The 22,852-nt window shown below is 34.4% G+C and overlaps 1 protein-coding gene across 3 annotated transcripts; it reads left to right on the plus strand.

The window, feature by feature from the left end:
- The first annotated feature begins 47 nt into the window (after nt 1-47).
- LOC149089010 (uridine diphosphate glucose pyrophosphatase NUDT14-like) lies at nt 48-20,702 on the plus strand. Of its 3 annotated transcripts, none has more exons than XM_089251351.1 (5): nt 48-210; nt 2,080-2,123; nt 3,183-3,247; nt 5,953-6,160; nt 13,343-13,592. In XM_089251351.1, exons 1-5 carry the CDS (start codon nt 130-132, stop codon nt 13,452-13,454), a joined length of 510 nt encoding a protein of 169 aa, XP_089107477.1. In that variant the 5' UTR covers nt 48-129; the 3' UTR covers nt 13,455-13,592. The 3 variants fall into 3 exon arrangements, with proteins under 3 accessions (XP_089107477.1, XP_089107459.1, XP_089107468.1); XM_089251333.1 differs by lacking the exon at nt 13,343-13,592 and adding an exon at nt 17,407-20,702 and having other exon boundaries at nt 50-210; XM_089251342.1 differs by having other exon boundaries at nt 50-210; nt 13,407-13,711.
- The last annotated feature ends 2,150 nt before the right edge of the window (nt 20,703-22,852 follow it).

The following is a 22,852-nucleotide window of genomic DNA, read 5'->3' on the forward strand; positions in this document are numbered from 1 at the left end:
TCCCAGCGATAGGAATTTTTGATTCTTGTGAATGGCAACAGCTTTTTACAAGGAGGATAAGTTTGTTTACATCCCTTTTCCCTTAACTTCATCTACTTGTGACTTTCCTTATAGCTCAGTGACTTCATCATGGACAAAATAAGCGACGTTAAACTCACTGATTGCGATGATTCGCTATTTATCAAGCTCATGCGCATGCATTACGTCCAGGTGAAATTATTAATTTACATTAAATTCATTTACTTACTTTTCTTTCTCTAATTTTCTTGCTTCCTTAATAAAACCTCTCTTTTATGGACACTAACGGGAGAAAAAAAAATTCATCCTTAAAAAGAGGGGGGGGGGGTGACCGTTAATCAGGGGTTTGAAATACGTACTTTTATTATACAAGGGTAAATTGTTATTTGACCGCAAAAGTAGGGGTGACCGTTTAGAGGGGATTTTACTGTACATAGTCCTCAGAGGCACCAACGAAAAGAAAACATTGGAGGGGCTGGAAGTTGCTGATTGTTCCGTACGTACGGGACTCAAGCGCTGAAAATAGCTTTGTAGTCAAACCATCCCATATTGATTGTGTTGCCTTTCCTTCCCCTCTCCCCAAAACAGTAAGAATTGCAGCTTTACAGTAAAGTGGGCAGAACTTATCCACATGAGGTTTATGGTAAAAAAAAACCCAGTGCGTGGTATTTTGTCAAAGAAGTTACTTGGGTTGAAGTTATTTAAAATAAATATTTTATTTATTTATTTTACCGTTGTTTATTTATAAGAACCCGGATTCCCGAAAAGGGAGTCCGGGTTTTAATTTATAATACATAGAACATATTTATTTATACAACATGCAGGACCGTTGTCAAGAAGAACCGGATTCCTGGAAAGAGAGTCCGGGTTTTCATTTATAATTATTTTTTTTATTATAATTATGCCTGTTGGTTTTAGCATTTTTATGCTCGCTCAATTCAGCGGTTATTTATGTTTCCATTTCTCTTGTGTTTCATGATATTTTTCATATTGTTTTCTATGCTGGCGATTTTTTTTTTCGGCGCTCGTAATGTGTCTAACGGCCTTGGCGACTTCTGATGGGGTCGTCGGACATATTTGGCGCCAAAAAAAAAAAAGTCACAGAAAATCGCCAACCTGTCGCCTATACCGAAGCTGTTCCGATATAACATAGGTTCCTATGGGTTGGCTTAAGTTGGGAGGCAATGATTAAAAAATATTTGATAAAATATTGGACCATTTAGGACCATGGAACAAAAAGTTTCAGAACCTCTGATCTAAAGTTATGCTCTCGGACAATAGTCATGGTCTCCCATATCCTGGAGCAGAGCCCCTTGGCTAGAATCTTTGGTGGGTCCCCAGGCCTTTTTCAAGAGCCCCTCTATAGGGAATTTATAGCTTGAAAAAAACAAAATAATGAGAATCATCCGGAGTCCCAGGGTTGGAGTCCTGTCAGCCCTACCTTTTTTTTCTGTGGGGCCATGACAATGCAGTAGTAGTACAGTTAATATAATATTTTAGTTAGTCGATATTGACAACGAATGATGTCTAAGAACAACGATATGCTACAGATGTTTAAACTAATTTAAAATTTTATAAATTAAAATATTCAATAAGAAATTAATAAGGTTTTTGGTTTTTACTTTAAAAACATCACAATCTCGCCTGAAGCCTCCCGTCCCCCATGCCCTTTATGTACTCCTGTGGTAACTGGATGATTAACAGCAAAAAAATTGTGGATATATGAATCAACTGCTTATAAGAATCAAAATGGCTGAACAAAATGCGATTCTTATAAGCAGTGGCTACTGTAATTTTAAAAATTATCTTTACTGGCCCTCACAGTCTATAAAATCTTTGTGGCCACCTATGACCTGCATTAGGTGATGCTTTTCAGGGAAGAACTAATTGCATTGACATAAACATTTAAAAACTAATGTTATAAGCGATAGTTGTCATTCAGTTGTCTAACTTATGTAACTGATGTTATGCATGTGTGAAATTTTTATCTTGTTTCGATCATGTTTCAATTTTTGATTCCATTTGTGAAATTCATTATATATCAATTTAATTCTTCTGCAGGATGGCATTGAGAAGTCATGGGATCTCATGAAAGTGCATGACAGGTACGTTGTTGCCCCTGCTAATTTTTATATCTTTCCAATTGGCATTATTAATTTTTCAAATCATGCTATTATATTGGTTCATGGCATGAGCACCACAGCTCTACCACCTATCATATTGATACAGCAGTGTTTCAAAATTCACCAACTGGTGAATTAAAGTGCTTTAATACTGTGATCATGGCTGCAACTAGGAGGGGGCAAGGGATCTGGTGCCCCAGGCGCTGGATCAGTAATAGTTTCCAGATTTCACTTTTTTCCGTTCACAATAAGGAGAGGGGTGCCAAAATATATACTGTGAGCCGAGACAACAGAGTATTGCCAGAGTGGTGCAGTGGTAAGATGCTTATCTTCCACTAATGAAGATTACCATCAAGGTCCATGGGTTTGAATCCGGGCATAGAATGTCAGAAGCAAGTTCTTTACCTACCAAGCCTGGGGCAACCACCGATGGATGGAATCTTCATTTCCCCCCAACTCCTTTGGTTGGAAATTGCAGTATGGCGATATATGACCGAAGTTGGTGTTCGATAAAGTATACAACAGAGTAAATTGTTGTTTCCAGTTGTGGCCCTGACTGTTTTACTGTGAATTCTGTGAGACTGTGCATGTGTGTGCATTGAATTTGACACAAATGCAGAGGTGGTTTTATGGTTTTGCTGCTCCTGTTCTTGTCTAATTTGCTTGACCACCCATTCCCTAAATTTGCTGCTCATTTGAACTTGCTGGCCTGGGATGTAGCTAGTTTAGTCCCCCACCCCAAACCTGTAAATACATCTCTGTATTCTCATTTCTTATGAGAATGACTGTGTATCATTCTTTCATTTATTGTACAAAAGTGCTGTAGACAGGTCTGAAATTTATATCCTGAATTCCCCATTCAAGTTCTTCCTGCTTTGTTCCAGTACTACAAAATTTCAATAAATATCCAGTCTCACTCTTTTATAATTAAATATCTTTTGTAATTTTGTTTTATTATTGGCTGATGCAACACTATTGAAATATATGCGTATCTTATCATTTATGTGTATGAAACTCATAGATTTTTTTTTTAAATTTCAGTGTTGCTATCATCATTCACAATGTTAGCAGAAATGTACTTGTTTTTGTTAAGCAGTTTCGGCCAGGTAACGATGCCATTTTATTTCCACCTCGTGTTGAATTCTAAAAGGTTATAATTGTGATTTATGCAAACTTCTTGACTGATGAGGCTCTTGCAGCCATGATTGGTAGGGAGGGGGTTTTTACACATTGTGAACAATTTTGACAGCATGAGTAAAATATATGAATAAGTTAATTTCTAATGTGCTGAATTTAATTGCTTTGTCTTTTGACCCTTTCATTACATTTGTGTTTCTAGGATCATGGGGCTTTTAATAAAACCACAAACAAAATTTCCTTCTGTGCAGTTCTCCATAGTTCATTTTAGGTAGTTGACATTTTAGAACAGAGCATTGTATTCTATGGACGTCTAAGAAGCCACAATTAAATGCTACATTTTAGACAATATGAGAATATAATTATACTGCAACGTTATTTTGAATACCAGTATGTTTTTGTTTTCTCAAAAGAACTTTTGGTACACGACAATAAGGAATGATAATGATTTTTCTATCTGAATATTTATTAACTTAAAATTTATTTTATTTATAGCAAGCAATTGATCAGTAATTTCCGGGAATCAATTTCAATAGTCATAGCAAGTACAATGCTAGAATTTATGTAAATTACATAAGCATTTACATTAAGAAAATTCAAGTTAAAATATCAGTCATTATTTAAATCTGTCTCACCAATGCAATGATTTGAAAAATGCCCACAAGATGAGAAAGTCAGCTACATTCATGTTGAGGAAGTTGTCGCAGTTTCGGCCATCTTTTGGACACACAACGATTCACATAATTTCATATTGCTGGATCCTGATTACTACAAGAATGGATTCAAGCGGCCGTCACATCACCTCCACAGAACCAGTGAAACAGCTATCTAAGAGTGGTTATGGCATCGGTTTGACCTTCTGGATTAGACATCGTGATGAGTGCACAAGGGGCACCTATGCTTAGTTCATACGGCAAAAACAAAGAAGTGAGAGGGAGAGCACAACATACAATTGCTGTTTAAGGGAAATTCTGCCAGGGCTTCTGCTATTTAAGGGAAATTTCCCCGACCGCATAGGGTAACAAATCCAATCAGCTCTTGGGATAACATCTGAATTTGCATAACATATAACAGTTGAATAATCTTATCTCAGAAATCTGGCAAAAGCATGAGGATCAGCTGCGATCACCGAAACAGGATCATTGAGACAGACTAGATTGAGATTAAAAATGACTGCTCTGCTGGGCCGTAACATGGACATGTTACAATACGCTTTGACTTGATAACAGTTTCTTGTCTCCTTATTTATAGAAATATTATTATACCTTTGAAGATGTAGCTTCTCACATTGTTCTGATGGAGCACAAAAGTTTGAAGGTCATTACAATGAAGTTTTGGAATATCTTCTTTGAAAACAAGAGTCATTGATACCAATTTTGATAATATCTTATGTTGTCAAAAAAAGTCTCCAGACACTTGACTGTTTCTGAAAGTTTTGCTTTTATTCAAATTCATCTGGTCTATATGAGCCTTTGCATACTTACACTGTCTGTCATAATCACAATTCACATAATCACAATTTAAAACCTGATAGTTTTCTTTTGTTCACTATGAGCAGGGCTTCTAGTTCTTTGTTTCAGCCCTGCATCAAGTCAATTAAGATAAACTATGAAACAACACTAAAAAAATAAAAATCGCCAGAAAAATGTGGCAAGAGATGATAGAGTTGTAATTTCACACTTCTTTGTTTGTATACTATTTTCATTGAATTGTTTACTTTTGTGTCCAGGAGGGATGTTTTGCAACCTTTTTTATTGATTAAGGTTATTAGTGAGTCTAGGAAGTTTTATATGGCCTTAGATTTATATTGTTGGCAAATGAATGACCATGTTTATGTGTTAAGTAACTTATTGATTGGCAAGGAACAATTGTAGTTAATGGTGTTGCATCAAATTTTTCTCTAAAAGGGTTGTGGATGAATGGAATTAAAAAAAATTGCTGCTCTGTTGGTAGAGTATTCATAGTGGCAAACTCGCATTATGAAGTCCCTGGTTTGAACCCCACAGTGGTGTTTGGCTGAAGTTGGTTTTCTGTGGTTTTCCCAACTTTGAGGCACAAACATGAGCCGATCTCAGACACAAAGTGAACTCAGACTGTTAGGTACACACACTAACACTTCCCACACAACTTACTAGGTAGTAAATTGCCCACAGCGATAGACCTGAACCTGTGCTCTGTTTGACAAAACAAATGGAATAGCTTACCTCCAGGGATCATGAATTCTAACATGATTGATACGTTTAAAAAGCAACATGATAAACATATTAGGATAAATTGATAAGCTATCCATACTTAGATGACATAACCATAATTTTTTATGGGCAGTATATTTATATTCTCTCATAATTATTGGTATTCTGTGAGTTACATAAGTGAGTTTAGATATATACTCGACATTCATATTTTTATGGCCATCTTTTTTTCAGCCACCTCGTTGAGCATTTTGTCTGTTGTGGCCTTTTCATTTGTATTAGGAGGATTCAGCATTCTATCGAGATTATTATAGGAAAAGTCTCCATTTCATGCTGAAAAAAAATTGATATAGAATTGGTGAAATTTTTTATATGGTAAAACTAATATAATTTTTTTTCCAGGAGAATATCTTTGAATGTATTTATCCAGTTTGTCAATTGTTTTATATTGAAACAAAATCTATTATATTTTCTCCATTTAGCTGTTTATTTAGCCCATATTGGCATCGAAGAAGCGGAAAAGGGTATCAGCACAGAAAAGTATCCTCCTAGTCTTGGTATGACCTTGGAGCTTTGTGCTGGAATCGTAGATAAAGATAAGAGTTTGCCAGAAATCGCAAAGGATGAGATATATGAAGAATGTGGTTATGATGTGCCGCTTTCAAATATCCACAAAGTCACGTCGTACAGGTAAGATTGTACTGTGAATCTGTTTAATTTCAAATTATTTTTACCAAATAGCAAATGTGTGTGTGGTTTATTGTAGCCACACTGTATGTGCAGACAAATCGTCAGACAGAGTCAAAGAAATTAATTATGATGCTCCTCAGAGTACCCCTCCTACTTCTGTGGCAAAGACAAAAGAGCTTACCTCCGATATTAATGAGATGTGGCTGTCGGAATCATTGCCAATGATTTAAAGTGTCTGTTTACTTCTATCTCTTATGCATAAACTTACCCTGGGGAATTCATAATGAATTGCTACTTCTCGAGAAGTGTCGTATTGCACTGTTATAGTACACTCCCGGTTTAATTTTATGTTTTCCTAAGAACGATTATCCTGCAGACAATGACAGTGAAAATACAGAAATGCAACTTTTCCACTTGAACTGATATTTACTAACAATTTAATTTGAAAGTTACACCAAACTATTAAATTCAACATGTGACTCATTTCAACGATCAATTTAACACTAGTATGATTATGGTTCAGAGTTTAATAACTCTATACAATATTTCATGCGAAATAAATGTCTCACCAAACAACGACAGCAAGGGAGTCTGGAAAATAACGTAGACACATCTTCCTCGTACATTCCTGTACTACTTATCATTCTATAATCTTTGTTTTTAATTTTTAAGAAATATACAATTTTTGAAATCTTGTGATTCTCTCCAAGTCAGCCTATAAAAGTACTAACTTGGTATCGTCCGCCGCATGCCAGAAGCACGGATGTATAAATTTTCCTTTTTTTTAATCAGCTGTTTGGATACCTTGTTTTGCAATCTAAGTTGTGCCAGAAATGCAAATATGTATCCCCATTGAAACACATTACGAAACATTTTAGGATAATAACTTCCATAGAGTAACAAAGTAACATGGGTAGAGTAAATATTCAACCTCATTTTCCATGTTTTTTTTGCAAGGACATTGCACATTCATGATTCTGGCATGATGGAGCCGATATATTGATTATCGCACAAGTAAAATTCAATAAAATTACATTGCATGATACAGGGTAATTAGCTGAGGTGAATAAAGGCATTCTTTAGTTTTGACATATTTTTAAACAAAAATGAATTTCTTATTTTGAAGTTTTCATTTTTGAGAATCTCTTATGGCCCCCCTAGTTCGTTGGTGCACCCCCAGTGGGTAGCATCCCATGGTTTATGCACTACTAGCATAGTTGACGATCCCACACAAAGATAGCATAATTTCATTACATCTTAATCATGGATCTCATCAAACCAGTTTCGCCATCGAGATGAACTTCCATCAGGAACCAGATGCACTAGATCATCATAATCCTAAGAAGAGCAGACTGCAGATCACCTTACAATTGGTCGATCGATCATTAGGAACTACTACTACTACTCAACCACTCATGTACTGCAGAACCTCTAACGAATTGGTGCATGCGGGAATGTGTGTGTACCTGTAGTGAAATCTGACGTGAAGTTTGTTCCTGTGTAATGCTTGTTATGTGCAGTGCTGCCATCTGCCACCAGAAAGCCATTAGGAACTACTGAGACATGACTGCCAGGATATAAACAAGTGGAAGAGAGAGCACAACCACAATGCACATATAGCAATAAAAAAGAAATTTCTTGGTCACACAGTACCATCATAGCAAATCAGCATTGAGAGATAATGACATAATAATTTGCATATCACATTGGAGATTGTAAGGCAAATTGTAACAGAAATCTGGCAACAATTAAACACCAATATTGAAGACTTAGCCAGAGTCGACAATATATGGTTAGGCCTACTGTAAAATGAATGGGATTAAAACCATTTGGTGGTCGAGGGTCAACCACTGGCAGAACTAGAGATGTAAAATTCTTGAGAATACTCTTTAGGAGAATATTCTCTGGAAAGACCACTATTATAAATAAAATATTCTCGTGGAGGATAATACTGGAGAGAATATTCTCATCAAGGATAATACTGGAGAGTAATCTCATGGAGTATAATACTGGCGAATATTCTGTGGAAGGCGACTAGTATTTAAATAACTTGAGAATATTCTTGTTATTCTTGATGAGAATATTCTTGTTATTCTTGATGAGAATATTCTTGTTATTCTTGATGAGAATATTCTTGTTATTCTTGATGAGAATATTCTTGTTATTCTTGATGAGAATATTCTTGTTATTCTTGATGAGAATATTCTTGTTATTCTTGATGAGAATATTCTTGTTATTCTTGATGAGAATATTCTTGTTATTCTTGATGAGAATATTCTTGTTATTCTTGATGAGAATATTCTTGTTATTCTTGATGAGAATATTCTTCATATTCTCTATAAGAATATTCTTCATATTCTCTATAAGAATATTCTTCATATTCTCTATAAGAATATTCTTCATATTCTCTATAAGAATATTCTTCATATTCTCTATAAGAATATTCTTCATATTCTCTATAAGAATATTCTTCATATTCTCTATAAGAATATTCTTCATATTCTCTATAAGAATATTCTTCATATTATCTATAAGAATATTCTTATTATTCTTGATGAGAATACTCTCATTATTCTCGATGGGGATATTCTCCAGTTATTTTTATAGATGTAGAATTCTCTGTAATCTTTTGTAAGATTCTTGACAATATTCTTAAAGTTACATTAAATAACTTCACCTTATTTTTACTTGGTAATGAATGTATCCAAAATTAAAAAGTAATAAATATATTTATAAGATGCCACATGTTCTTATTAATAATTAAGAAATATATATATAATAGGAAATAATGGTAAATTGATTATATTTACATTTGTGAAAGAGGGAAGCTGTATTTTGTTATTTTCCTGCAAATAAAAGTAACTATACATAAAATATCCCCATTCTCAGAAAATACAGAACTGTTCAAATTCAGATTAATTATTCACAATAGCTTGGAACTGAATAGAGTAAAGAAAAAACAATGATAAAGGCAAATGATGAAAAAAACCCTGGACAGGGTTGGTAAAAAAACCAAAAACCAGGTTTTTTTGTTTTAAATAGTATTATCTCTATTAACATTAAAAACAATAAAACTTCTGAATAATCATTGAAACTACTAATAATTAATTAAAATAAAATATTTATTAATGGTAATTAACACTATTCCCATATTAATTAATCAATAAATATTTCTTACATTTTAACAAAAACCAACTTTTGCAATTTAATTATTTTTTGCTTAACTCAGGGGATTACTGTGTTTGAAAATTCTTCTGTTATTATTAATCATATATATATATATATATATGTTTTCTCCAGTTACTTTCAGTATGCTTAATTAGGAAGCTATTTTGCAAAAACTATAATAAAAATTAGGTGAACATAAATTTAATGAAGCATAAATAATGCAGATTAATTAGCAATGATTTACGATATACAGGGTGATTATAACTAGGGTTCTGATTTCAAAACACTGTAAAAAAAGAACGATTGTCAGAATGACTTGAAAATTGACATGAATATTCCTGAAAAAATGCAATTTTATTTGGTAAAGGGGAAAAAATACTTAAAAATGTAAAATTAATGACATCATCCAACATGTGGGAAATTTGCTCGCAGAATGGAAACGATAGCCAGTCATGGCAAAATGATACCTTAATTATAGCATTGCACGATTTCATAATGCATGGAAACATCACAAAAAACGAAGTAATTGAACAAATAACTACAACTTACTTAAGAAATGTTAAATATGTTGTCCACCGTGTTCTGGCTATGAGGTTGAAAGCACAAAAATTCTTGTTCAACAACAGAATCAGAGTATGCCATGGTCATGATGGGGATGTGCTTGCAATTCAGCTTTATTAAACTAAATGCCCCCCTCCCCCATTAATATTCCTGGGGAACTTCTAACATATAGGGAATGTGCTCGAGATTGCAATTCACCAAAGTTTGCAATCTGACCACTGTTTATAACATTTTGAGGTACCCCCACAGCCAGAAGTTGCAAGGGTTAAGGTGCATCCTGTCAAAATGGGTCTTCAGCAGCTGCTTTGCTGGTATTGCAGTGTGCATCTTGATAGAAGTTCTATCCACACACTGATGCTGTGGAAGTGCTGAAATGATGTGGTTGCACAAAATAGATTATACTGCTGGCCAAGTACAGCATCATCTACTTGCACATTTTGCACTACTTGCACTTTTTTTTCCTTGTGTGAAAGAAACTTCCATTGCTTCAGGAGTATCTATGCAAATTTTCAAGTCATTCTGACCAGTAGTTCTTATTGAATAGTTTTGGAATCAAAACTTCAAATTATAATCACCCTGTATATAGCTGATTATTTTTCATAAATCTGTTATTATTATACAGTAGAACCTTGATTAACTGGGCTTACCCATGAAAGTATAAAAAAAAAAAAAGCTATTGAATATTAAGACTGGGAGATATACAGTAGGAGATGTGCTACTTCTTATGGGAAAGAAAATGAAAATGTATGTGAGGTAATGTAACTACTAGTACACTAGTCTTTGTCCTTTAAGGACAGCTGGTGTCTATTGGATTATAGGACCACCTGCCCGTAGCATGATGGTGTCACTACTGTTGCTGCTTCTTTGTTAAGGGGAAAAGAAACCTGTGAGATAATACACCACTACATTTAGATGTGTGATGCAATCCTTATTCATAAATTTGCTAAAGATATATATAGAGCATCAGAATGTAGCAAAGGGTTAGAAAATGTTGTAAGAATGAGAAATTTTGCCTTTTGTATATAACTTTAAATAACTAAGAAACTTCAGAGGAAAAAAATATATATATTCTGGCCACTTTTTTATGAGACTTTTTGAAAAAAAACACTTATAAAATCTTATGTCATTTAAAGATATACCATCAGAATGTACCCCAAGGATATAAAATGCGGTAAAAATGAAAATTTTTGGCTAATAATGAACCAATATGATATTTTTCAAGGAAAAAAAATGATATTTAAGCCACTTTTATTTGATTTTTTGAAAAAAACCACTTGGCTAAAACCAAGGTTTAAACCAAACAATCCTGACCCCGGATCCGTGGCATGTTCATATGTAACAAATTAGCTAACACAGTACGTCAAAGGACCATTAGTAGATAAATAGCTAAGCAAAGATGAGCGTGGATCAGAATTTATTCCCCATTTGGCAATTGAAGAAGGTATGCCACGAGAGGGAATTCTTTTATAACTGCTCAAATACCCAGAAAAATAGGACTTTCTGGAAAGACAAATGTTATAGGAACCCTGCAGAAAACATTGGTGCTGTTATGTGGTGGTAAGGAACATGCATTGGAATGAGTTTGAGAGAAATTGCATTCTAAAATTTTCTTCAAGAGCTTTCAGAACTTCATACATACAGCATAGGCCTAAAGGAATTGTCAATAGAATGAAGAGGAAAAGTAAAGTTTGCACTCCTTATTATTAAACTTTTAAAGCAAGATAATTGAAACAACATGGATGAATTTAACAACTTGCAAAGAAATATGAGTGATAGAAAAATTTGAGTATATGTTCATTGAAGCAAATGACAGTTCTGTATCTTCTTTAGAATGAAGGTGATCATAAGACTGGCTCTCTTTGTCAATTAACTTTGGTTTTAATTTTTGCTTTGAACTTATTTCTGAAAATTCATCTAATATTAAAAGACTTTTTTTAATCCTTAAAGGTTTTCAAAATCTTCATAACAAAAACTTTTGAAACTTTTCACCATGACAGACTTTCATGACATCTTTACTTGTCATTATGAGGTGATTATGGAAAAAAGAAGTTTCAGGCAATGAAAATGGAATTATATCTCATAATACAAACAAAATTAGTAAAAAATTTTCATTATTTAAAAGAAAAAAGAATATTCTCGATTATTTTCCAATTTTTACATCCAGGAGAATATTCTTGCATCATATCTTTACTTGGATCATAACTGCAAGAAAGCACAAGAGGAAGTGAATATTCACTACACATAACTGGTATTCGGGGGGAAATTCCCAGTCACATGGGGACACAGGAGCCAATCGGCTTCAAGATCACAGATGAACTTATTTATATAATATAGTAGTATTGAAAGATTGTGATTGGAATCTGGCAACATGGATCGGCCGTGATCGCTGGCACGTGATCATCCTGGCTGACCGAGGAAGATGTGTCAAGGTAAATATACATTAAAAATGACTAGATAAGTACTTCTCTGCCAGGGGTCCAGGCCCATCATTTGGGGGGTCAGGTGGGTGGCCTTTGCTCCCCCCCCCCCCGCCTTTTGAAAATACATTAAAAATGATATTATACATACACTGAGTATGTGTGCTTTGCCCACCCCCCTGGAAAAAGTTGAAATAACGACCCTGCAGGGGTATATGGATATGCTGCAGAGTGTAGTCAGTCTTTCATTTAAAAAAATCTCTCCACACAAAACAAGACCTTTAAAACACTACTTGCTTTCTGCAGTTAGGCTTTTCTTCTAATAAGCACAAAAATTCAGGCATCTGCTACTTTCGCTTCCATTATGGAAGACGGGTGAAAGCCGAACACGCACAACTCTGATATCATAAATATGTTGGGACCACACATATATACATGCAGCATGTTCACTGTATACCGATTTGTTAGAAATTCCCCAGAGGGATGTTTGCAAGGTGCATGCACGGTTTGGTAGCAGTAGTAGTGTTCATGGTTATTTTAGTATTTACACGGGTGTGCTCTCTGGGAAAAGAATTTTTAAAGGGAAGGCCAGCTTGCATTCATGCCTTGAAGTTTAAACTTACAAACTACTGCATAATGTGATCAGCCTCCCTACCTGCAGCTCAGTTTCAGGAATACCCCAGACATCTGATCATAATGATTTTCTGTTGACACATGCCATATATTCGCTGCATTGGAACACTTCAGAATGTTGCATAAGCTGTTTTAATGAGGTTTATCAATCAATTATTGAAAGGTTTTCTTGATTGGTATGTTTGGTGTCATTCATTCATTAGAAAAAACTTCCTTGGTTTATTACACACTGATTTCCCATATATATATATCAATTACACACAGTCAATATAAACACAGTGAGTTCAATATTTTCTAATATATATATATATTGCAATTGCAAATTTGGCTTATTGTTTATGCATGAATTACAAAGTTAATTCTAATCTACGTTATCGCGCCAAATCTCCTTTATTTTGCATAGTCTTTTGTGGACACTGGAATATCGGCAGGAAAAATCTATGAGGCTTTTTTGCCTACCCTTTCAGGAATGCTGTCTCGAGAATGGGATCAAAGTTTACAGTGTTTTATGCTGAAGTTACAGATCAGATGAAAGTGTCTGTTGGTGGTGGAAACAGAGATGAGGGTGAATTGATAGACGTCATCGAATTGACTCTTCCTGAAGCAGAGCAGATGTTGTTTGATGAAGGCGTTGAAAAACCTTTAACAACTCTTCTAGGCATTTCATGGTTCTTGGAAAACAAAAAAAAAAGCTGCCAATAAAAAATAATTTTTCCTCTGTATAACGCTTACTGATCAAAAGTTGTGGATTAGACTTGATTTTTTTAAGTTGTGCAAATGTTATATCTTATTTTCTAAAATTTGATATACCATGTTTCCGATATTTTTAGTATTTTGAATCTTACTGATATTCTGAAAAATACACACCTATGTAAAAAAGGATATTTTATTGCAAATTTATCTTCCTGTCTTATATCACAACTTCAAGGTGCAAATGAGAGCTGGTCTCCTATTTGCAAAATCCCATTGGTAAAAGTCTCTCTACAGCAAGCAGACAGACTTTCAACACAATGCTTACATAACAAAAAAACTCAGGCATCTGCCATTTTCATTTCAAAATATGGAAGGTAGATGAAATGACCAGTATAATACTTACAAGCATAATCTGACAATATAAATATGTTAGAAGCATGCATAGTGCACGCACACACACACACAACACATTCCCTCATATTCATATGTACCGATTAATTAGAAATTCCACACAGGAATGTGCATGAGGTGCATGTATAGTTAAGTAGTAGTAGTTTTTTGCTGACTCTTGTAAATTTTAGAAATTTTACTTCATTTTCAACCGGTTGGCTGAGTTTTTGGTTTGCTAAAATTCACTTGCTACAAATTTTTGAGTCACTTTTTGCTTCTGACTGGACATAATAACAGTCCTGTACATAAGTGGATACAGAATCCTCAAATGGAGCAAATCACTGAGGGGGTTTGTATAGTGAAGAAGGGGGATGTTCACCTTGGCCCTTTTGACATCTATGCCAATAATACAATTTCTTTTTCACTGAAGTGGGGAGGGGGGGGGGAGAGGAAACAACACCCGAAATCTTCCTATAATAGTAAAAACAATGGCTGTGAAAGCCTATCATGTTTCATTGCTTTGTGCACTTTCTGGAAATAAATATCTCATCTTCACATGATTTGAGATTTACTTTTTCTTAAATTTTTTATCCTTTGAGTCCTAGCTGATTTTGTCTTGCTGCAGACCCAACAACAAAAATATTCTGTTATTGCACTTCACTTACGATCAGAAATCCGCACTAACAGACACCACCAGACATGCAAGGTATTAGGTACAGACACATAAACTTCTGGCACAGCTCATTTACTATTGGAAGGAAGTGAAATGGTATTAAATTGCCCAATGACGATAGACTAGGGTTGTGATCAGTTTAGATGAAGAGTCCTAGCTGACACCTGAAAAGCTAGTTCTGGTCAGCTGATGCTGGTATTTTGTATGAGTATTATGTATGTACATAAATGCTATGGCATCCTCAAAATTTATATAAACATCATATTAAATTGAATACAATTGATTCTCGATTTTACTAACCTCCAATTTACGAACTGCACATTTTTATAAATGAATCGCCTGATCTTAAACAATATACTATTCCTTTTGAACATCCTTCCAATTTACAAACTTTCGATTTCACAACCTATTTTTCATGTCTGGACGGGTTCGTAAAAACTAGTGTCGACTAGATGTTTAAGGTTACCAGATTCCAAAACTGAAGAAGGAGAATGCCTGCATTCACACCCTTTCTAGTGACACTTTTCACCACAGATAGCTCCGCTATACTGTCGAAAAAAAAGGATAGTGATCCATTTCCCTTCACTTATAATGAGTTTCTCCCACCATCTGGTGAATTTTATTGCTTTGAGCAAAACTTTTTGCCAAAGAAAACCTCTTTGGCAAAGAAGCTTGTGTTTTGTTAAACTCTACCCTAAACACTTTCCTTTCCTCTCCACTTCAGTGCAGGGCACTAGATGTTGCTGAGCAAACAATATTGTAAGATATTCTTCTTCCACAGCTGTTTTTTTGGACTGTCTTTTTTATGTTATGCAGGTGCGAGCTGTGCCATGGTTAAAATAGCATCTGCCCTGATTGGAGGCAACTTGGGTTCTTGTATTCTGGGAATTTTAGCAGTGATTGTTCAAAGATTGTAAACATGTGTGAAGAAAAAACACAAACACTTATATCAGTGAAGTGAATATGTTTGTTTCAGAGTTTGTTCAATGAAGGGTAAATTTTCTGAAACATAAGGAGGATGCTTGAAACGGCATCAAAAAGGTGGACATGTCCTCCTGAAGGAGGATATCTGGTATGTCCCTAAACAGGTCATGTGACACAGCCTCAAGTACTGTCATTTGCCATCGATTTTTCTAACTATGAGTGAAGTGTAATAATTGAGTTCACTGATAGTTAGGAAAATTGATGGCAGATGGCAGAACTACATAACAAACATTACAATGAATCAAGAGATGGTATTTTTTCATCCCGAAATATACTGAGAAATTGAAAAGTGTGTCTTTGGTGTATTGGTCAGCACACTTGCCCGGTATGCAAGGGGACAGAGGTTCAATTCCCAGAGGAGACAAATCACTTTTCTTTTCAAATATTAGTTTCAGTATAACATCCAGAAAATTGAAGTTCTCAGTATATTATAACGAATCAATTGTGCACATTTCACACACATTTCAGGATGTACCAATTCATTAAAAATTCTGTAGAGGAATGTGTATGAGGTGCATGTATGGTTAAGTAGTAGTAGGCTCATGTACTTGATATATGCTTAGCACTAACGAATGATGGCCTGGACGATTGCATCTCGCTTTATTGAGTCAGTGAAATAATGAATCTAAATTCATGTAACATACAAATAAGAAAAGTTTAAGCTATACCATTTGCAGTTTTGAACTAATCAATATTTTCTAATTATGTTCATTATTGGAAAGTAAAATTCAGAGCTATTAGGAAGTTATTGGCATCAACATGGCAATGTTCATTTACATCAATGTTTTTAACCTGTAGTCTGCAGACCCCCAGGGGTCTGTGAGTACTTTGCAAGGAGTTAGCGGAATCATTTTTATTAACTACCATTGCATGAATGACACATTTAGTGCTGGGAAATTTTAATTTATTACTTCAGTTTCTTATGATATGTAAAAAAAAAACCAAAGAAAAACCAACAATACAGTTTGGATTTTTATGTGGGAGGGAAATAAAAAATGAATGACAGAACTCTGCATGCTCTCTCAGGCTTAATTCATTGCTGAGATCTTTTCCAGCTCATCTTAATTTATGAGGTGGGCTGTTAAAATTGACCTTTCCTACAGGGAGCCCCACTAATTAAGGTTGGTAAACACTGGTTTACATCATAACCGGGACTGCTGAGGATAACTATACCTGGTTGCATATATATACATCTCTTGAACCCAACCTGGTAGGTTGCATTAGCCCTGGTTGACAAGATGTTTCCAATTTTCTAAAGAATGATCCAAGGTTTAGAGCTGCTCGTTTCTGATCAAAATTTCTGTCTCTGAGACACATAAATGTGAATTGCTATCCCAGAAAATCCCCTTACAGAGTGGTTAGCTCTCCAACCTGTCAGTGGGAGATGGAAGCAGCTACAAACTGTAGGTCTTAGTGTAATCAGCCCTTGTACGTGGAAAATAATGACTGTACAACAAAAAAGACCATGTAGACAACACTAGTGATTTCATTTCAGGTTTCTTTAAAGCTATCTGTTGAGTCATTTAAGGAACTTCCGCATAATATAGAATCAAAGGAATGATGTGTATTCAGTTGCATGAATCTGAAGACTTTTAAGCAATATGTTAAACACATCATGATCACAATACAGTATGATTTGCGTTACCATAAAAGTGTATGATGCTTCTATCTTGTCTTCGGCGGTGGAAATGATCAGACTAACTCAGGTGAAAACTTTATACTTGCAGGTCAGGAGTGGCGATAACCGGAGCAGTGCAGACGATGTTTTATGTGGAGGTCACAGATGAGATGCGAGTTTCCGAAGGTGGCGGCAATCCAGAGGAAAGAGAATTGATTGAAGTTGTTGAGTTGACTTTACCTGACGCCAGATCAATGATATTTGATGAAAGCGTGGCTCGATCTCAAACAACTATATTTGGTTTGATAATGTTCTTTCGCAGAGAATTCAAAGTTATGCACAATTTATAGTAGTGAACATATTCTTAGTAGCTTTCAATTATTTTCTGTACAAATATGATGTGATTCAAAGCATTGTTTGTGTGTGTGTGTGTGTTTATATATATATATATATACTCACTCATGGTCTATTTGAAAAGTGTCCTACACCCTTTTTTTAAAATTGCCTTCAGAATATACTTGGGCTTTACGAAAGTTCTCAGATGAAGGAAAAAATAGATGTCTATGAGAATTCAAAAATTCTCTTTTTATTTGAGAACACCATGTTTACCATGGAGATGGTATAACCATGCTCTTCATAAGTCCTGATAGGTGCTTCTGGTGCTGAAAACTGTCTTCCCTTCTCCTTGTATGTGACTCGAGGAGAAAAGCTGAAGTCGTACGGGAGCAAGATCCGATATTGTGTGACATCAGGTATAGTGTATGGGGGAAAAATTGCTGTTTTTCTGTTTCCCCTCTTTCCCAACAATTACAATTGTTGTATCTGAGTACTTTACAGGCTTTTCAAACCAATGCAAAAGAAAGACTAGCATTCTTAATGGTCAAAGGAAGGGAGTCACACACACAGAAGGGGAAACATGGGAATATTGGTAACACATAAGCTTCATTTACATTGAAAAATAAAAAAGCTGGCCATCAGGGATTTTGGCTAAAACCTGCTTACTGTGTACTAAAATGTCTTAGTTTTTTGTAAAATTTGGCTGCACAAAGGATCATGGGAAAAGAGGTACGAGCCCCTCATATATCCACTGCAGTAATGGAGGGTACAAAGTACAAAAATTGTACCTCTGCTGAATAAAAATCTTCAATTATTATCTACAAGAAAAAAAAATTTGTCAAGCAGGTTCAATATTGGGGAATGAACAAATTTTGAATTCACAATCTGGTCTGTCTGAACAAGGCCATAGACAGTCATAGGTTCAGGTTATCTTTGCACCCAGAGTTTTAGTTTCCGTCAAGTACAGTCAAATAGGTTAATTTGAATTTCATTAATTCCCCTTGAGTTCACTATTCAATTTTTTCCCTATTGATTTGACTAATTTGAAGTTTGATTCAGATATGTTGCAACATTTGCAAAATGTCTATTTTCTCCAAATTCCTGTCTAACACTTTAGCCATATTTTTTTTATTCCGCGATTTAATGATTTTTATTCGAATTCAACATGTGTGTGTGAAGCCAACATTTACTTGTTACAATTGGCAAAATCTGAATTTTGTTTTAGCTCTAAGTAAGAAGCAATGATTTCATTACCAGTTACTCACTCAGGCTTTTGTCTTTTCGTTGGCAGCTAGAGTTTAACTGAATCTTGGGTAACTTAATAATTATTAGTACCTGCCAATGGTAGATGCAGTGAAGGAACACTACAAGGGAAATATGGATGCTTATGTGTGTATGCGATAATGAACTCCTCCATATATGGATTGATTAAAAGCTGGAGTACTGAAATCATAGTTTATTGTTTGGTAAGATGTGTTAAAGATTCATCTCTAGCATTCTTCGTTTATTTTAGAATATCAATGTAGAATAATAACATTTTTCACTCTTCCCAAACGAGGTTCATAAACTTTTTCACCTCTAGAAAAAAATTGTGGTTGACTTACAGATGCCACACATTGGTGGAAAAAGTATAGAATAAAATCACATTGAATCTTTTCATGAAGATGATGAAAGTGAATCTAAGAAAGCAACAGAGATGTTTATTCCAAAACTCATAGAGGTTATGTTAGAAGAAAGTTCTAAATTTGAATCTTTGATTCTGTAAATCAAGGTTTTTAAGAATGTTTAAGAGCATTCAAATGAAATAGTTTTTGAGATCACTAACATCTTATATGAACACTGGTGTCAACAACAATTGAGATGAATTAGATAATTCAAACTTTTTTGCTGTCCCCATGAACTTCGAGTTATCAAAGTTCAACCATAGTTAAACCACATTATAGCAATTTTTAAACACCCTTTGCAGATTTTATTGTGAATATATGCTTTAAAAAAACCGAGAGCATCAACGAGTATTGTGAAATGCCAGAACTAAAAGTCATTACTAGAATTTTCATTACCAAGTATTGACATTATTTATGCTTATTGCAACAGCTGGAAGAAGTTTTGTTAAGCTACTGTAGAGTTTCCATATGGTGTTTTCCTAGTTCTAATACTGTGACAAGTAGGGAGAGTATAAAAATATAGGTTGTGGCATTATGATGAGGGTCAGATGTATACGCCCCACTCAATCGAAAATTGAAAATATTTGTTAAATGATTGATAAGTATCCAAAGAAAATACGTTCATATGCTATCTTAATTGATTTCTGTTAATTCAATATGCTTTTTTGGAAAAAGATTGGCAACAGAGAATTTTTTTTCTCTCTGGTAGAAATTCATTGTGTCTTTCCAAACCTGGTGTGACTTCCAAAGACCAATCCTTGGTATGTCCCTGATGAGGGTTCCCATTTGTGACTGAGTGGTTGTAACATTTGCAATGATGTCACTCACAACACATCTCCTTAAAACTTAGGTTGTTGGAAAATCTAGGTGTCCCCACCCTTTAATGAGTGAAAATATGCACAAGCGTTCATGAATTAAACTTTAATGCGTCTTAAATACTTTAAGTATTTAACATGATATAGTGCATCCATGGCATCGCTGATTTGACAACTTTTATTAGCACTCATGAAATTCTATACAAAATTTGGATTTAATTTTGGTATTTGTTTATCATTAATAAAACGTGGGATATTTTTCAAACAGACCAATCATACAAACTCAAAACAAAAATGATAATTTGGAAATCAGAGCTAGGAATAGCTATGTATTTGTCTTGAAGGAACCTTATTTTTAATGTTTAGAGCTTATTTTATGTTGTGAGATTATTATAAATTTAAATGTGTATATAATTGATCTCTGCGCTGATGAAAATTTGGTTTATTTAGTCATCTTTATTAAGAGAAAGTTAATGATGTGATTATATCTCATGTATATTTGAAAGTAATATGAACATATATGAACAAAATAAATGAATATACATCATTGAATAAATCTTGTGGATTTTTAATAATGTTTTTTAAACGGGACCATTGTGTTTTGTGTTGGTTTTTCAGTATTTCATGGGCTAATTTATCTTCAAACTACCCACCAATAATTGTCTGATTCCTTATACTTATCAGCCGTGGGTGGTTTTGGTTTGGAGCTTTTTTAGATACAGTGTCTGACCACTCAGTTTAATTCCTACTACCAGGTGGCAACCTTGATTTTTATTTATTATTTTAATTATTTTTTCTTCATTTTCTTTTGCCTTTGCTTTTGAAGAAAGACTAAAATTACTCGTGGAAAATATGAAATTAACGATTTAAATTGTTGGTATAACATGAATCACATGTTGGTCCTCTTTCCATAATGTTTGTGCTGATCTTGTTCCAACTGCGTCTATGCCTTCAAATGAGAAAGCGAGATGGAAATTTGTTGATTGCTTGGTATTGCAGCGGTTGCAGGATGATATGGTTGACAATGAATCGAACGTATCTCACCAGACAGTAAACCTGGATCAGGTGGACAACCAGTTAGAGATGGTGTGATTCACAACTTCAAAGCATGAATGTGAACTAATTTCCCAGTTAAAAAGTTTTGCCACTGAGAGCAACAAACCTACAGTGGTGCACTTCACTCAAAGTTTTAAAAATAGATGGTAGCAGTGGCATCGGGGGCATGGTTGCTCGAGCATTCACTGAAATTTGTAGAATGGGTCTAAGCACCCTTAGAATTGATTCAGAAATCAAAATTTCCTGCATGAAATTCAAGACTAAGCACCCACAGGTTCCAAACACTTCCAATGCCTTGGATGGCTGTATTAAAATTCATGCATAACACTCAGATGTGCACGTGTATCTATACCAGGGTTGTCAAATTTGCTCCCTGGGTAGATACCCTTTCCCCCCTCCCCCGGGCTGGGTTTTTTGGCCTAAAAAACCAGGGTGTTTTGGGGAAAATTGTTTTCGAAGAAAATGTGTTGCTTTCATGTTAAAATTTTATTTTAAGGTTAGTTTTTATGTATTCCAAAAATTGCTCATAGTGCAGTGTTTAGAATATGTATATTTTTAAGTATTTTTTAAAAGATTCTTTTGGGATCAAAAATGTGATAAATAATTTCTTGGAATCAAAACACACTTTTTTATAATTCTTCTGACTACTGAGAAATTGAATTTTCTGGATGTTATGCCGAAACATATTTCGGAAGAAAAGTATTCTTTCCAAATATCAGTTTCGGCATAACATCCAGAAAATTCAATTTCTCAGTATATTTCAGGCCGAAAAAATACCATCTCTTCTGACTACCTTTTTTATGTAAGCATGTAGGTACGAGATTCACATATTAAAATGTTACAAGGGACCGCAAACAGAAAATGTAACCATGAACTTATATATGTAATATATATATTATACTTGATATGTAATGTGATAAACATATCCAAAGAAATTATTGATTATTTATAATACACAATAATTTTTCTCACACACACACACAAATCCTTGTATAAATAAATTGAATCCTCTGTGAAGTAAACCAATTTATGTAAACTGAATTTTCATTAAAAAATATTTACATATTTGCCTTACTTTTTTATAAGTTTTATACAGGTACATGAGACATTCGTAATTGAAATATCAGAAGACAAAAATAACATTAGCTCATAACGAAAAGAAAATAACTTTGTGAGATTCTTGAATTGAACGTTGGTAACAAACACCTTCAAGTGAAACAGAACAAAAAGTATAGTTTTAATAACCAGAAAGTAAGCCTTAGCTTGATTTTTCAAGATGCTCACAACATAAGCTTGACCCCGAAAATTTGCCTGTAAAGATTGTTAGCCAGATGAAGGCATTCTGTAGGTCTGTTGCTATACATGACAGGTTGTCTTGTATAAAGTGATATTAATATACTATAATGTTATTGACATTTGTATTTAATGATAATTCAAGTTATTCTGTAGTTTTAAGTTTCCAAAATTGGCTAAATTGGACAAGTGGAAAACCACATCCAGAGTAATGAATCCTCAGAGAATGACTGCTATCTCCTCTTAACCAGATCATTTTTTAATTATTACTGCTGTTTTAAAAATATTTCAGAATTTAATGAAGCAGTGATATTCTTCAACAGAGTGAGGAATTAAAAAAAAAAGAGAAGCATGTGACTAGCTCTTTGAAAGTTTGGGTTCGATTAAAAAA

This window comes from Pholcus phalangioides, unplaced genomic scaffold, assembly GCF_987345545.1.
Source record: "Pholcus phalangioides strain wild (caught in Gottingen) unplaced genomic scaffold, Ppha-v1.0 ptg000003l_1, whole genome shotgun sequence".
NCBI lineage: Eukaryota > Metazoa > Arthropoda > Arachnida > Araneae > Pholcidae > Pholcus > Pholcus phalangioides.